Source organism: Daktulosphaira vitifoliae, unplaced genomic scaffold (assembly GCF_025091365.1).
Source record: "Daktulosphaira vitifoliae isolate Bord-2020 unplaced genomic scaffold, ASM2509136v1 Scaffold_1, whole genome shotgun sequence".
NCBI classification, from domain to species: domain Eukaryota; kingdom Metazoa; phylum Arthropoda; class Insecta; order Hemiptera; family Phylloxeridae; genus Daktulosphaira; species Daktulosphaira vitifoliae.
Window position 1 is genome coordinate 44,827,584 of NW_026099572.1, and position 18,945 is coordinate 44,846,528.

The 18,945-nt window shown below is 26.6% G+C and overlaps 1 protein-coding gene across 4 annotated transcripts in view; it reads left to right on the forward strand.

Annotated features, from left to right (window-relative positions):
* LOC126910318 (serine-rich adhesin for platelets-like) overlaps nt 1-18,945 on the forward strand; it is a 137,456-nt gene that overhangs the window by 87,846 nt on the left and 30,665 nt on the right. For all 4 annotated transcript variants that reach the window (XM_050692795.1, XM_050692796.1, XM_050692797.1 and 1 more), the window contains 2 exons: nt 11,876-11,994; nt 15,053-15,455. In XM_050692795.1, the coding sequence (XP_050548752.1) occupies nt 11,876-11,994; nt 15,053-15,455 (522 nt within the window). The remainder of the gene's footprint in view (nt 1-11,875; nt 11,995-15,052; nt 15,456-18,945) is intronic.

Below are 18,945 nucleotides of genomic sequence, written 5' to 3' on the forward strand. Positions count from 1 at the left end.
TTCAACAAAACACAAATATGTTAAATAAAATTTTGAATACTGTTAAAATTCAATAAACTTATACAGAAAACTACAAAACGAATTTACAAAAAATATATTTTTGAATAAAACTAAATTAATTTTATAAATCCTGAACATATTAATGAATAGTAATAATAGGGAAATGATAAAATGCTTTCAGTTTATTTTTATTTCACGTATAATTGCAGTAAAATAGTCACGCACATATAAAACTGTTATGTGCATATTTTTCTAAACTTTGGTTTTTTTTACTTAATGTGACATGATATGTTTTATATCAACTTACAATTAGATAAAAGAATTTCAAAATATTTTTCTTTTTGAAATTTTTGATTTTAAAATTATAGACACCAAGTAGTAAAATTTAAAAACCTTATAAAGCAATGCTTTGGTTGCGTGTAGCTTAATAGGATAGTAAGTTGGTAGTTTTTCAAGTTAGGATCACTTCGACGTAATTTCGATTATCACTGTCATTGTTTAATCCTTCGTCTAAACTCCCATTACTTTCCGCAACTTTCTTTCATTTGTTTGTATCTATTTTATTACTTTTATTTTCCAGATTTTATCTTAAAAATTTTATTCATGAAAGAACTCAAAAAAAAAAAAAAAAAGTAGCATGTTTTCTCCTCTGTTCAATTTAATGAACCAGTGATTTTAAAAAATCTGTTAAAACTTTAATATACAAGTCAATTATTCTATGTTGAAACATTTTTCTTATTAAATTATTGAACTGTTGAACTATTTTCTTTCGCAGATTTCAACTAGAAAAGTTGTTATAAAACTATCAACAATCGTACTTTGAATTATCTTTCCTTTAAAATTCAACTTAATTTATATTTTCTTAATTTTTAAAAGTTTTCTGTAGTTTAAAATTTTCTTACATAATCGTTTTATGTAACCATACACTCTTTTGTGTTGTATTTCTTTGAAAATCATCATTACTTATATTACCTGCCTACGATTGAAACGTGTTATAGAGTAAATAAGTTTTTTTGTGAAAGAATATTGGATAATCGAATATTGAAGTTTTCGAATTTACTACCTAACGAAGTAATACAGTAATGAACTTTGCGAGGTTTCTAACTTCAACACATGTGCAGAATAATAATAACGGTTAAATTTAATCACCTTCATCGTTTATGGGCATGTGGAACACCTTCAAAACTATATAAACCATAGAAATTTTCATTAAGTATAATAATATTGCTCTCATTATTATTTATTATGTAAATGTATTCTCATTCACTCGGTTTTAAACAACTATAATAATTTCGTATCCATTTTTCATAAATTATTTTTATAATACAATTTAAGTATGGAACTAATACCACTGTAAAGTTCTATAATTATTTTATCGATTTTTAAAAATTCTTTTCATTAATTCCTTGACCGTGTTTGTCACTTGAGATGTCTTAAACTTTTATCAACAATCCCTTGGGTACTTCGCATGAGCTTACGTGTCGTCTTACTGTAGACTGTTAGGTTCAACAAATGTTAGTGGTACGCTTTCGTTGATGTAAGTCGGTTTTGATAGTGCATGCCTACATTCGCAAACTTTTAAGCTATAACTCTGCCTAAAGTCTTTATATATATATATATATAGCATCAGGTTTTTGGAAGTTCAAAACTTACTTTTAGTCTATATTTAAAATAAATTGTCCCGTATTTTAAGCGCTCACGGACTAACTAATACAAATTTTAATTTTAATACTTTCTTATACTTATTCAATGTGCTAGTTGTTAAAAGGATGAATGAATTAAAATAATGTTTTTCATAAGAAAATTTTTTGAATTTATTTCATATGCAAATAAGTGTTATGAACTTGTCGAAGTTTGAACATATATTTGAAACCAATATACTTAATATTATTATTCATAAAAATGTATTATCTTATATGTTATATTTTATTAGTGTTTAAGTATACAGAATGATCGATTAAAGATAGGATACTCATTTCCTCAGAATCTATTAAATATTTTCATTTTTTTTATAGGAAAATATTGTTTGAAATAGCTTTACAATAATGTGCAGTTAAATTGTTTTTTTATCTCTTCAGTAATGTAAAACCTAAACATTAATTTTCCTTATTGAGCACCCCTATTTTTAGTTTAATATGATATGAAATAAAAAAATTGAAATTTTTTGTTCGTATTATTTCTGCAATTGATTGCGTTTTAAAACTATTTTTGTTAATGTGTTTAAGACTTGGATTTAAAATAAAAATGTATTATTAATTTGGTTTTCATCATACCGAAGTCAACAGTAATCTGTTTCAATAAACACCGATTTATCATCAGTATTTATTCTTGCTATCGTAAGTGAAAAATAAGATATGAAGAATTGTCAATAAAAAGTTGTTTACGTGACATCACGAAAATATAAGGACTACTATGTGCTAAATAACAAATTATCAATTTAAAATTGGTTGAATAACGCTAAACTTTAACAAGCAATAATAGAAAAATGATTCATCAGATAAAAATATTATTAAAACAAAATATGTAAAAAACGTTTTTCTATCATATCATTAAACTAAAAATTAAAGTTTCGATTTTTTAACCCTAAAGGGAAGTAGATTAATTTATAATATTACATATTATTGTAATAGTTTTTTTAATTAAACAAATTATACTTTTAGGAATTTAAAAATTTTGAATAGTTTTCAAAAAAATAAATGTCATTCTTTACTTGAACATTTTGTATTATAATAAGGATATTGATATAATTTTTAAATCTTGTGTTCTATATTTAAAATAATTCGAAGCGGTTTTTCAATTTTTTATGATACAAGTCAAAATGAAACGTTTAACCTGTATGTTTAATAAAATACAAATATGCATTTTATTAATTTCTTACTTGATAATGTAAATACTTTATTTGCATCATTAATGGTAATGATATATTTTTGTCTTTGGAATAAATAAATTTACTCCATCAATGTAATATTAGAGTTCTTTTGCGGTCATAAATATATATTTTTGAAATAAATGAGTTATCATTATGATATCTGTCTGATACAAAGCTTTAAGTTACTTGAGATAAAAATATATTTTTTTTAAAATTTATAAAATATAACAGAATACTTGTAGCATTTTTAAATTTGTACACAGTACGCTTTTAAAGAAATCAAGCTTTCAATCAAGAAATTGAGCTGTAATATTATTACCTATCAATATCGATGGATATTTTAGATATAAAAGTGTTTCAAATTGTAAACAAGCTTAGTACTTGATTGACGGTCAACAAAAACACCTGATTTCCGGTTGACCTGTTGATTTTCTGACGTTTATTTATAAAAAATATTATAAACGAATAGCTATATTCATCTAATGTTTGTTATCCTGCGATTGTAAATTATTATTTATATAACAGTAAACTATGTCAAATTTGTTTTCAATAAGTTATTTTTAATTAATTAGCCATCTTTTAATTTATAAATTTGATATAAAATACATTAATTCTTTACTGTAGCAAATATGAAAGCTGTAACTTCCAGTCCATATTGGCATTCAATTGTATTACTTTCAAATTCAAATCTCATTAAAATAGTAATACTATTTTTAATTTATACAACATATTTTTTACTATGTTATAATCATACATACATTAATTATTTTAATGTCATATTGAATTGTTAAAAGGTTATAACTTCTAAACCGTTTTTATGTAAAAATTTTTCCATTCTGAATATTTCAAACGTTGCTACTGTCCTATTAATTTTTTTTTTTTTTGTAAGACGAAAATTATATTGTTAAAAATAAACATAGTACAGCTAGTGACAAGAAAAGATATAATTAATAAAAATTTGACAGTATAAAACTGAACTACATTTCATAAATAATCTTTTTATTTATCCTTTAAATCTTGGCAAAATACTTGATGTTTGTTTCTTCAAGCTAAAGTTATTACTAATTTACAATACATCATATAATAAGTGTTTTTTTGTTCATACTATTATGTTTTTTTAATTTAAACCCGGGATAACCGTCTCTGAATGTTTAATAAACATCGAATTAATCTATTGTAGATGCTTATCAATATGATCATCAAGTTTAAAAATTTAGTTCAATTTTTTAACTTGATGTTTAGGATTACATTTGAATTTTTATGCATAATACACATTTATTATTCATATTTACATAAATAGTTTATCTTTTAATGTTACGTATATTATAAACTGTTCTAATTGGCTCCATTTCAAACCCATTACACATTTCTCTTATGTGGGAATAATGACTAAGTATAATCGAGATTCTACACACGCAATTGAAAAGGAAATATAAACTCTGTCCCCTAATAAAAACATGATTATTTTTATGGAAGTTAAAATTAAGTCTCGATACCTTAAAGTTCGAGTATGAATGATAGATATGTCAAACAAAAACGATAGAAAGGACCCTATTGATTAATACATCTAGACATAGTAATACTACGAAAGTTAAGATCTCTGAACCTGACATTTAGCTTCTAATTTCTATTAAGTTAGGTTTAATAATTTTGTTTTTATAAAAGACACCATGATGAATTATACTATCTATAACTACCAAGATTCACAACTTTGTCCATTTAAGTTATAAGTACACCAACTTTATTATTTTTTAAATGACAACATACATATTTAACTAGCTTATAAAATAGAAAATGATTGAATTAAGGAAATTACTGGTCAATAACAACTTTTGAACCAGTACATTCAAAGAAGTTAAAAAATCCAAAAAAAATTTTGTACACAAAATGACTAAAATAAACTTTATAAATACATAGTCTCAAGCCCTGATTACTTTTCTATCAATTTTTATTGTTTTTCTTGGATTTTTTAAATTAAAACTATTACATCTAAATACTTAATAATTAATTATTATGATTAATTATAACTATAGATTCAAACTCATAGATTGAATAAAAACAACATCCTACCAAGATCATATAATTTAGTTTCGAAAATAATTGTTTTGGTCATACGTTTTTTTTTTTTGCAACTGGACTATTCAATTGTCCCGTGGAAAATAAGGGAAATCGTATAACCCAAAAAAATATTTGTGTAAATTAAATTATCTGTAGATAATATTCTATTGGAATTGCTGGCCACGTCAAACCTTTGGTTTTCTGTTTCTTGCGAGCTAGTACGTGTCAATGTTATTACATTTACTCGAATCAACGACGACATAGATTATTAAATTCCACCGAGTTACACGAGACAAGGGTGAGCTGTTTTGTTTCGCGTTGTTTAAATTGTACCACAAATAATAAAATATCAATACAACATTCTTTGAAAATGTATATTAGCATGGGCTGCATTTTCAATGCGTTGTGCAGAAGGACAAATTATATTATTTCCGACTCACATTTTTTTTTACTTTTTAATAAGCACGTTTTATTGACTATTGTTGCGATTACGGAAAAAGGGAAAGAACTCTGGTATAGGGCTGTATCATCATTATAATTTCGTCGTTTATGACGAGTCAGCTGTGTGTCATTTCCGGTATGACGCGTAGATAGAAGGGCGTTGGTGAAGATGGAGAACGTAAGCGAGTACAATTTCTGAGTTAACAGAAGGCTAACGGGTATAGAAGAGCAACACTTGGTATTCACTATCCCTTCAACGAAGCATTCACGCAAACGCAACATTTTTTAATATTCATTTTTTCTTTACATTTTTTGTGAACGAACAATTTCACAAGCCGGTGCTTCTTTCCGGACTGCGGAACAACGTTTAAAAATTGAATAAAAAATATAACAATGAGAGTATAGTAGCAAAATATAAAAATCGAACGTGGTTTTTACTATTTACCGATGTCAATTTTCCCGGAATTGTTTTACTCATTGCTCAACTTAGTGTAAAGGAATATTTATGTTTCGTATTCAATTAATATTTTAGAGATCAATAAAAATTTTTATTAAAACATCGATTGGTAGAATAATTTCTTCATTGGTAAAATGAGACCACTTTTAAAAATTATCCAAATAATGAAATATTATCATAAATCTTTAGCCAAAAAATCTTTATTTTTTATGTAAGAAACATGGTATAAATTTTGGTCGTTCACATTTAGTTACATTCCGGGTTATAATAAAACATAGAAATTTGATAGGTGCTTCGAATGAAAAATATTATCTTACAAGTTTTGTCGTTGAGAATATAAATACTCTTTTTTAACTTGCTTTGACCCAACATTCACTTTATTGCTGACTTTTGTCACTTTCCTTGAAATGTTCTCAAATTACTGCTTTCATAATACTAAAATACATACTCTTTCAAGCAGCACTCGAGAGAAATAATCTATAGACGTATGAGTAAAATATCAATAAACTCAAGAAATACCCAGGTTCTCCATTCAATGTAATTTGATATAAGTTATCACTATAATAATATGTCATTTCATATATCGCACATAAAATAAATCAAAAAACAGAATCAAACATAATTTTTCACTTCAATATCAATACTGAATATTGTCACCGATTGGAACGTAGTAACCCTCTTTTCCCCGTGCTTACTAATACTGATTTCCAATCAGTATACTTTAGGAAGGAAAACGTTTCCCTGGAGACGAGAAATCCTCTTTGCGGGCGAACAAATTAAAATATTGAAATATATTTTTCCGTTCCGTTTTTTCTTTCACTTTTTTTGTGTCACTCAATCGGAAAAAAAAAAGAATTTTCTGATTGCAAAATATAATATGAAAATCCGTTATAAAAAAGATGTTCTTGTCGTGGAAAAATATCAAAACTATTTTTGTCGTTGTAAACGCGCAAAAACAAAATTATTCTATAAAAGAAAAATCTGTTAACACTCTAACGGATCCATTGAACTCAAAAATAGCTTTCCTGTGTACCGAATTATCCGATAAACAAATCAGAAAAAAAATTACTCATGTCAACTTAAGCGTGTTTAAATTTTGCTATCGGACAAATTATTTGAACAAACAATCATATTTATTATGCATATAAAACTGCCATATAAAATAAGTAATGTTTATTATGTTCATTTATTAATTTAATACAGCCAGATCATTACAACCTTCCATTTTTTATATTAAGGTTCCAAAACACGATTTTTATCTAACAATTACCAATAGTATTTTATAGGTATTGTGCAATTTATTTTATCTATTGTCTACAACATTATTTACTTTATCGTTATAGATTCTAATCTAGCTCATTAAAAGCAATCTGTTTTTTTAAAATATCACGTAGTTACCATAATAGACATAAAAAATGTGTCCCAAGAGACCATTGTTGGAACTTTAATAGTGAAATGATTCGGTAGCTACCCTAAAAAGGATTTTATGGACCGTACTCGCAAATGTCCCACGTCAATTTCTCAGAAACATTTAAAGTAACGAACAAGTCATTTGTATTTGATTCTATTTGACCGACAATAGATATTTTTAGTTCTTGAAGTCTATTATTCATTATAATTGCATTATGTTTGAGTGTACCCATAAACTTTGGATTTTGCTAGGATAACTTATATTTTTTTATGCCATCATTGCAACTGACGAAATTAAATACTTAAAAACTATTGTGTGGACTTTAATGGAGACATGTAACCCTCAAAATTTTATAAAAAGAAGTTCATAGGTCATAAACTTCAAAATTTATTTCACTATATAGAAAATAAAAAGAGACTATGGATATTGATTTGAGACATCTATTGGTACTGTAGTATTAATGTTTTATGTTAAATATAAGGCGTAAATACAAAGAATAAATGTTAAATATATTGTGGTAAACTATAAAAAATATTTATAACACTTTTTACAATTATTTATAATTATCAGGATACTTGTGAATATATTTTTTTAACGAACTATTTTATATTTTATAAAAAAAGTATACTAAATTATCTTACTATTTTACTACTATAGAATCATCTTTTCTCATTCTTTGATACATCATTTAGTAAATTAAGAACTTTAATAAGATAATTTAGACAATATAACCATAAAACTCTAATGAAATTTGTTTGAATTTAATCATTTTATGCTTATATCTACATATCGCCTTCTCGTGTAGTTTTGTGGAGCGTCTCATATTTAAATAATGATTTTAAAAAAAACTGTGCAGTTATCTCCTAATTTGAAATGTAATAAAAAAGGTAAAAATTTTACACCATGTTTTCTCCCCGTAGTCAAACAATAAGCATGTAACAAAGAACTATACTTTTTCTTTTTTTAGCGTTTTCTTCGCATAATACTACCGTATTTACATTATACTGAATCTTATTCTCTTGACATTATTTGCTCATTGAGTACCAACATTATCTATCATTTGTTATTAATTAATTTATCTTATTTTACTTTCTTATTATTATGAAATATAGTTTCACATCACACATTTTATTAAAATATCCGAAATTAAAAATTATTTCATATTTTAGATTTACAATTTAATTAAATCTAAAATATAGTTCTCTATTCATTATTTAGATGTTAATAATCTACTTAAATTAAAGAGGAAAATTAAATTGAATACAGTAGTATTTATTTATTATGATAATTAGGAACTCAGCTAAAATAATTATCCTTCGCTTATATACAATCAAAAAATGATTGATTAAAAAGAGATAAAAGAGGAATTTAAACTCCGTTTTTTTTATTTCTTAAATTTGAAAAAAAAGGAAAAAAAATTATACCTGTATGACTGATAATTAAAGTAAAATATTATACTTTTTAATTTATTAAAACATGGAATATGTGCCATGGGAGTTCTTACAAGTCGAATATGGGGATAGAAATAATTACTGAGTATCACACCAGATTTTATCATTCCTAATAACTTTTATTCAATTAAATATTTTGCATTACTTTTTATTTAAATAATCTTTACTGTTTTCGACTAAGTTAAAAGTATATTTTTTATTATTTGTCTCTAATAATACCTCGAAAGTTTTTACCTTGGCAGAAGGAGTAAGGTCAAGAAATGTCTATTGTTAAAAATAGAAAATGCATTTAACCTACAGTCAATATGTATTATAAACTGGTAATAACTTTCTAAATTGTATGTTAAATGTTATTATCAATCAGTCATTTTCTTAGATCATTTTTTATTTTATAAGCTAGTTAAATATATATGTAGCCATTTAAGAAAAATAAAGTTGACACATTTGCAAAATATATGAATTATTTTACTTTATCAGGTTTTCTTTCTTTTCTATTGTAAAATTGCTAAAATTGATAACAGATATTGAAAAATACCCAGAAGGTTATTTTTTTTTATCATAACCCACTTAATTACTCACAGAATAAAAAATTTAAACATTATTTTTCTTGGTTGCCTATCTTTATTTATTTATTAATCTTGAATTATTGACTATACAATACTTTTTTATGTTCATCTCTTATGCCTTGAAGGATGTCAATTTTGTTTTTTTCAAATGGGAACACATATTTTGAATTTAATTAAATGTTTGATGTTTTATTTTAATAGTAAATGGAATTTTTAACACAACGTTGTTAGTTTGTTAGTTATTAAACTTTTAAGTTACAAATTTTTGAGTTAATATATGTGTATAATATATAAAGGATAACAAATACGAATAGCTAATTGGCTCTTTATGACGTCGCTATTACAGATAGAGAGCGATTATTGTAAATTATGACTATCGTCAGATATGTTGCCAGTTGGTGTATTTATAAATGTTAAATAAATGTATAAAATTCACAACAATGTCCCTTATATTTATGTTATTTTATGATTAAACATAAAAAAATTAACCACTATTTTTTTTAACTGGTCTATAGTAATAATTAATAGCCTACTTTTAACGTTTATAATATTTAATCAATATTGTAATTGATAATAAGTGTTAAAACTAAGTGCATCAAAGTTTTTTTAATTATATTAAATAAACTCCACATTTTTTATTGTATACTGACTTATTTCTGTTATTTTAGATTTTTAAAACGAAACTTTATTGAATTTTGCAATCAAGTTTTAAAACTATCTAAAGTTTAAAGTTTGAACCAAAATAATATTTTAATATTAAAGTTAGTTCCGACCATTAACAATACATAGTAATTATCAATTTAACTCATTTTAATATCTAAGTGATAATTAAAATATAACCAATCAATTAAACTATTCATAAGTTTAAGTGAGCAGACGTGGGATAAAAAAGACAACATTTAAAAACATTTGCATTTTATAACATCAAAGACGAAATATAGCGACCCGTTATAAATAAATAACGGGGTAGACCGCACTCGTACACACACTTTGTTTTAATATCGCTGTCGGGTAAAGTTTTAAAAGTTATGCGTTTCATTAAATTCGGCTGTGGACCACCAACCGCCGGCTGCTGTTTACAACCCTCAGAGCCAAAATGAAGCCACTGCCTTTGCTAAAGTTTAAAAAAATACCATGTATATAAGAATATAATAATAATAATAATAATAATAAGCCACTTTAAAAAGTTACCGCGTGACCTAACATCATAATCGTAAGAATAAACCTTAAGGTTTATATAGAGTATGAGCCACGACGTTCTTTCGTTATACTCGCTGTTCAATGCTTAACTTCTCTACCCAAAGCACCTGAGAAAATTAAGTGCACATCTTTCTATTTATATCATTAAAAATATCTTCGTCTATGTATATATATATATATGTGAGTGTGTGTGTATCTTGATTCACCTTACTTTAAGAAGATTGCATTTAATATTACATTTTTTTTTCAATTCAAATAAAATTTTTCTCAAAACGAGTTTAAAGAAAGTCTCTACTATTTATTTTTTACGTTATTCATTATTACCTTGTAAATCACTCGAAGGGGTCGTGTTATCCTAGCAACTTAATTTATTAATTATTTATCGTTTTTCTAATAATACGCATATTTTGCAAAGCGTTTGAGTAAAATTATAAGATATTTTTGTCTCGAGGCTATGAAATGTAGTACATGTACACAAATTTCTCTAAAACTCTCATTGGTATATTTAAGTAAAATTTAAAGGGTGTTTACTACACGCGTACATTTTACTCAAATAATGTATTAATGTGAAATGGAAAATAGGATTAAAAAAGGTATAAATACTTCCATAAAGCTCATTAAAGATAGGGGCATGAATATATACACTATCGCATGAACATCTAAATACATGTTATGAACAAATACAATGCGAATATTTCGTTTTTGAAGAGTACCTATTTTTGTTAAAGAAATTTGATATCAGTCTTTCAAGGTAAAATTGATTTATTATTAAATAGTAAAACATCCTTTGAGCAAACTTAAGTATTTAACTTTAAATTCACTCTGCATTACAACAACAATGGTCGATTAAAAAATGTATACTTCTAATTACTACCACTCTTCATCGTTGCAATTTATGTGCACCACTAATGAGTTATTAGCGAAATTGTATTTTTCCTCTAGAGTGATTCTGGATTATTATCTACAAAGGAAAACAGAAGTTGGCTTTTTAAGCGTTCCCTATACATGTATAAATATATATATTTACGTTAAAGTTTTTTATTTTACGAGTGCTCGTTAAAATACTTCGAGAAGGCATTAAGATCGTTGATTAACGAGAGTTTTTTTAATAAATTGGAGAGCCCAACAAATATAAGTTTTTTTTGGGTACTCAGCCGCAAAGAAAATAATACTAACTTTTAATAAATTAATCTCATTAAAACCAATGGACAAAAACAAAAAAAAAAAAATATTACATGATACAATATTATGAGCGACATGACTGAATAGCTTTTATCATTATTTAGATACAGTAGTTAACTTAGGCCTTTTTCTCCAAAACATGCTTTATCTCTATGTTATTTTTATTGTAAAAAGTCTACATGTAGTTCAAATATATCTATTAAATATTTTCAAAACTTATAAGATAAATTTTATTTACAGACCTGCGGGAAAGTGTTTGGGAACGCGTCAGCATTAGCCAAACATAAATTGACACATAGTGACGAAAGGAAGTATGTGTGTAATGTCTGCAGCAAAGCTTTCAAAAGACAAGACCACTTGTGAGTAATTTTGACATTCTTTGAATATCAACAAAATCATTTTTATTAGAAATTGAGACAGTAATTATTCTTTGTATAAATCAATCTAACTATTTATTTTCCTCTATCTCTACTTCTTCTTATTATTATGATTGTGTGACCGTAATAATAATAATTCTTTTCATCCCTCAGTAGGTCGATATTTTCAAATTATACTGTTTATATTTAAAAAAACCTTCTCTATAATGGTCACGGCTTAACAATAATTTATGTTCACATGTAACCTTTTTTCATATTTATTGTGACCTTTTTTTCTACTCCCGTGCCACATCTCTGCTTCTCCTTCATTGGTCTCCGTTTAACTTACATCGACGAGTATCAGTTTTCATTATACTAGGAAATTGAAAACGCACAACCCCAGGGATAAGTATAACCGCAGAGTGCTGATATTAATGCTTAAGTACCTATATACGTTCGTATGATATATTATTAGGTAAATGGTACATTTTTTCCTTGCTGGCAAGCTGTTTAAAATATCCATATAAATTATCATTGTGGCCAAGACCAAAGTACGATACGGAAGGTTTTTGATGGTTCTTATAAAAAAAACGTTTATTGAGAAATAAATTTGCACATAAGAAACATTTATGTGTGCCACCCGAAAAGCACAATATATATTCTTATTTTTCGAAATGTTTCTTTCTATTTATAAATTACAAAATATATTCCGATCACATGCGTTTTATATTATTGTTGTCAAAAAGAGAATAAGTTCGTGAATGATCTATGGAATCTGTTGACAACTCTTGTAGACGTTTTCGGAATGGCAATTATTTTTAGAAGGTACCAATGCAGTAAATAATTTTTAACAAAAAACCCATTGATAATATATAAAATAATATTATGGACAAAAGAGCTTCATCATACGAATTACATGTCTTATAAGATTATTTTCATCCTGGCACATGAATTGAGAATACTATTTTAAATGAAAAATGTTGACATTTATTACAAATATATGAAATAACCTACCTATAATGTCACTTAAATTTGTATATTTAAGTAATACAACTGTAATGATATTAAACGAATGAATTGCATAGCATTAATTAATTTCCAATAAATATCAAGAATTGAAATTTATAATATATAATATATTGTGTATATATATATATATATATATATTATGTAATATAACAATAATGTATTTTGCTTTAATAGAAGAATTTTAAATAGTCATTTACTTTTCAAAATTATTCGATTTTGTTGTGCCAATAGTCTGATGTATTTTCATAAAAAAAACTTCATTGTAGTAAATAGACAATAAAATTTCTCTGGGATGACATGTGCATTGTATATTTAATATACAATGCACATGTCATCCCAGAGAAAATGTTATCACAGTTAAAAATACTCAGAATATGTATAGCGTGATTGGCTATCTCAGTAGAAGAAATGGTAGCGGAAATAACAATTTCATTTCTTCTAACTCGATAATATTTTAAGCGAACCCTATCGCCAAAAACGAAAATCCCCAGAGGACATCCCTCTTACCTGCCATTCGAGATAAATGGCAGCGAAAATTGGTTTCTCAATAGCCTAGATGATCGGTCGACAGGGATAGACTCACAAGCTTTTGGTCGATCCCAACATCAGGTCGATTTATATCGTCAAGACCCTACCAATTGTCAATGGTGTGTTTTGGGTGTATTTATTCCGCAGTTGCATCATAACGACAACAGTAACAGAGAAAAAAACAAAAACGTCTAACTAGGTTACGAATTGTTTGGGTAAATTCTACACAAAAATACACTGGGTCATATATCAGTTGAGCGGAATCCTGGGCCATAATTTTCATGTTAGAATACAGCTATAAATCTATTAGTACCACGCCTATCATTCCCAACTATCCCTAACCACTATGTACCCAGAGAAAACGATGAGAGAAACTTTATCCGGATTGTTCTTTGAACAATAGTCGTTAGCATTTCCGACCGCACTTGTGTTTTAGTAATTTTGCAATAATAAGTGAAAATCCCTCTACTCAGTTCGTAGCATTAAATTATGTAGAAAAATCTGTGATGGGGACGGCATTCGAGTGCTCGGACTACAGGATGTTTGGATACGGAAAATAAACAATGGGAAGAGAATAAAACAATTATTACTTTGTTCCAACTGGGAATTGTTCTACAAATATATGATTCAGACCAACGAACGCTTTGTTTTCTTCGATGTAAATTTTACTATATTTTAGAATGACTATATACAAATAAACGGAGTTCATGCATAGATGAAGAAATTTTCTCCTTGTTTTCATAATTTATTGATAATAGGTTACTTTTCAATAGATAAAAAATCATGAATTATGTATATTTTATATACACTTATATTCAAACTAATTTTATGATATATTAATAATCTTAGTAACGTACAATCATTAACGATCACGCATAAAATTTCTTACAAAATGAATAAATAATAAAAAATATCTGAAATTGACTTAAACTCTCCTTTAAATGAACTTCGTCTGAATACCCTGATCATATTGAAATTGTAATATTTCATAAAGCAAATTCGCTAATACTATACAAAAACTATTGATATTTCTTCGTTAAATAAGTCGTCTTATTTTGATCTTAATTGAAAAATATTGTTGTTAGTTTATATGAACTTTTGATTCTTTATAGATAAAAAAAAATTAACCCACCCATACCCATATAGATTGTACAGTGTTATTATCAATCGTATATCACGTAATTTTATATTTTATTATAACATAACATGATTTTTTATAACATAATTACTCGGCTTAATGAAATTGATAAGTTCATTAGCATATTATTATTATATAATGCCAATTTGATTGATAAAGGAAAACAATTTTTTTTTTAATTAACAATCCCAAATTGAAATTGTCCTATTCGCATCAAAGCGCGTTATGGCTGTGATATAAATCACTATCAGATATTAATTTATATTACTCACATATATGTCACATCTCTGGTTTTTCCTTTGTTTTTTATATCATGTTTAAACGTAACTAATTAATTAATTGAAATTTAACTTTATATATTTATAGAAATGGACATATGCTAACACACCGACACAAAAAACCATTCGAATGTAAGGCAAACGGTTGTGGTAAGTCTTATTGTGATGCACGATCACTTCGGCGACACACAGAAAATCACCATCATCATCAACAACCGTCGTCTAACCAAGGTTCACCGCCATCATCACCATCCTCATCAACTAGTTCTGGATGTATACAATATGCACCAGCACCATTAGCATCACCTCCGTCTTCGACGACAACCACAACGACCACTACATCCACTGGCACAGCAACTACCACGTTGCAGCAACAACAACAAATTCAGTCGTTACCACAATCACAATCGCAGAGTCAAACACAAGACACTCCAAGTCAACTCCAAAAACTACTCAGTGCCGAACCACTGTCGTGTTCTTCGCCTGGCAAGGTAAGTCTAAAATTGGATTTTCAGTAATATATAAAATTCTCAAAGTCCAAAATGTTTAGCACTCATGTAAAGAGCCAAGTTTAAATGATATAGATAGTATAGTCTTCTTGAAGTACAGTGCTACTACATACATGTAATTCTTTAATAGCATTTATTTTATAGTAAGGTATAGTGAACTCGGTAAATATGACTATTGTTCTGAATTTTGGATAATTTTTTAATCACGCATCAATAATTACCAATATGATCTTTGTTGATGATAATTTCCTTAAACTTCTAAAACTTTAAAAAAATAAAGAACACGACTTATTTCAGAGTCTACAAAATCGGGTTACATTATTAACATAATAGTTCATGACTTTTTAAATACATTATTAATGGTATATTCAATTTTTTATAATTATAAAATAGAAGTTATGCCTATTAAAACTTTTAAATAACATATAGGACAACTAAAATGTACATTAACATAAAATGAAAAAAGGCAAAAAATCATAAACTTACTTTTTTTGTATTTTAAAAACTATACAATCATATTGTCTGAAAGGCATATTTACTAAAAAAAAAATTGTATCAAAATTATCGAGAGATATTGTAGTTTTTAACATTTTACAGAGGGATCCGTTTATCATAACTTAATCAATTATTATAAAATTATAAATAATTCCAAAATTTTTTTTTTAAGTTGCATACATTTTATTTTTTACAAGTAGTTAAATATTTTTTAGGTTCATCTCATATCCCTTATAAGAGATATGAGATGTACCATTTTAGTAAGTTTAAATGGAAACATACATATTTAACTAGTTAAAAAAAGAGAAAATTATTGAATTAATTAAATTACTGGTCGATAACAACTTTTGAAACCAATAATTTTTGAAGTTGAAAAGTCAAAAAATAAATTTTTGAAATTATTCTTAATTTATAAGTAAGCCATTGAATCATTATCAGAGCTCGGGACTTTATTTGTTTATAAAAATTGTTTTAACTTCTTCTGAGTCACCCACTCAATAAAAAATTATTATAAATGTACTCAGTACAACAGGGATATTTTTTGTTCTAAGAGAGATGTGAACCTTTTACGACCCAAAAAAATGAATTTCTAATTGTTATACACTGTTTAGTGTTAAAAAAACTAACATGAATAGGTATATTCATCATTTATATAATCGGGATGACTAAAATAAACTTATTCAATGTAATAAGTCCCAAGCCCTAGTTATAAAAGGATCACTCTGTATTTGTTGTTAACGTTTTTGTAAAGTTAAGCCAATAACGTCAAAAAAGTTTTTAGTTGTTTACTTCAATTTTCGACACAAATAATTATCTTTAATCATTATTAATGATGATGTGTCAATTATTTAAAGACATTCTATATGAAAGCAGTAAAACCCAGAGATTCTTATCCAAAGTTCAAGACTTATATTAGTATACTTTTTTTAAACCTAAATAACGGGTCAACATAATAACGAATATTATTACCTCGGATGTATTTTGGCAGTAGGCATATTGAATAAAAAAGACACAAATTTACACTCTGATGACCAAATATTGAAGAAGTAATGCAACAAAATTCCTCGAATAATGCTTTTTTTCTTACTTTTTTTTTTTTTGTCACATTACTAATGGTATTTTTTATGGACCTAGAGACAGTAACCCTCATTTTTTTTTACCCTCGCTTCGTCTATTTTATTTGGAAGTTTGCCCTATTTTATTTCTATACGATGTTTTTGTTTTCTTTTACATTATTTTTATTTATGCGGGCAAAATAAACCGAATTGGAACAAAACTGAAGTCAAATAAGGGAGTCACTTGACACCAAGATTGTGAATGGATTCCATTTACAGATACTTCAAAAATTGTTTGATTCTATTCGTTTGATAAAAAGTTTTTCAAACATAAATACTAGTCTTTTTTGTAATATTTGATAAACTACTAAATAATAATTTAGAAGTTTGAATTATTTTATTTTAAAATTTATAACAACATGTTCTAGTTATAAAATAAAATATTTTAATGAGTTATCAGACTCAGCGAGTTGAAGCACATCGATGACTTATAATATTCTCCTGGCCTTGCAACTAAATGTTCTTTATTTCTATGATTTGTGGTTTTGACCAACACGAGGTGACATTTAAGGTTTTGTGGTACCAGGCGCGTCACGTATGCATTTGTACACGCACCAGTAACAAAAAGGTTGCATACGTGATTCCCTGGACAAGGTTGGTAATTACCACTTGGGAAAAACACAGTTAGTTTTTACATAAATTTGGAATACTCAACTTCCTACTTCAAATATTTAGAATATAATAAAATAATCCCCTTTCTCATCGATTCACAGAAACATTAAAATTATTTTATAAATCTTTAACACTCTTTGAAATATAATTTTGAATGTTAAAATTTCAACAGCAAAAAGTTTTAAACTAGTACTAAAATTCAAACGTGACGAAATTATAGACAAACTTATTATTATTTTCAATTAAATTTGTTTTCGTTAGCATTTGTTTCAAATGTGTTTTATATACATAAATACTTATGAATACTCATAAAGAGATACTAACAAAACGTAATGCCGTTCTTCTTGTATGAAATTATTTATCTTAATTACATATCATAATCTTTTTTATAAAAAATTTTATCAACAAAAAAGACTACTAGTGTTATTTATTTATATTTCACATACATATTTCGAATAAAAATAAATGTTAACGTTTTTTATGATAATAAAAAATAATTGTAATTTCTTTTTTCTTAAGCGTTTAGACATCATAACAATATCTATGATTGACGTTTTTGTTCATGATTGGAGGAATCGTGTTCGTATTTATACAATAAATTATTATATACTCAGACTTTTAAAAAAATGTCATAACAATAAAATAATTGAAGTCAACTTCGAAAACATTTTAAAATCTAAATTGAAAACCCTGTAAATGTATAATGTACTTGTAATTGTACAACTATTGACTATGAATCAATAAATAGATTGAATAAGTCAAAAACATATATGCTTTTTTTAGTGATTCTAAAAATTTTCATAATTTTACTTTGCTCATAAATTGTTTGACTTAAATTTTTTCCCTACAGTTCGTAATTCTTATTGAACGAAATTCGACGAACAGACTTGTATGACATCATATAGTAGTACATTATATTTTAACAGGGAATTTTTCAACCCGTATGTTCCTATAAAACAGATTAATAATGACAAAAAATATAGTGTATTACGCAGTATAACTGAAAGCTTACCTGAAAGGATCAAAAAAATAATAACTAGGAATGAACTAAATGAAAGCAAAGAAAGGATGGCTTTTAGGTGGAAGGCTATTACACGGGGCGGTAATCGCTCGTACGTCTGGCAAATAAGTACCCTCGCCATCTTTGGCTATCGTATACGATCGGTAGTACCAGAAAGGGTATATTGTCCATAAAGAAAATAGAATCCTCGTAGCGGACGTCGTATGGTACACCTAGTGAAACGACAACG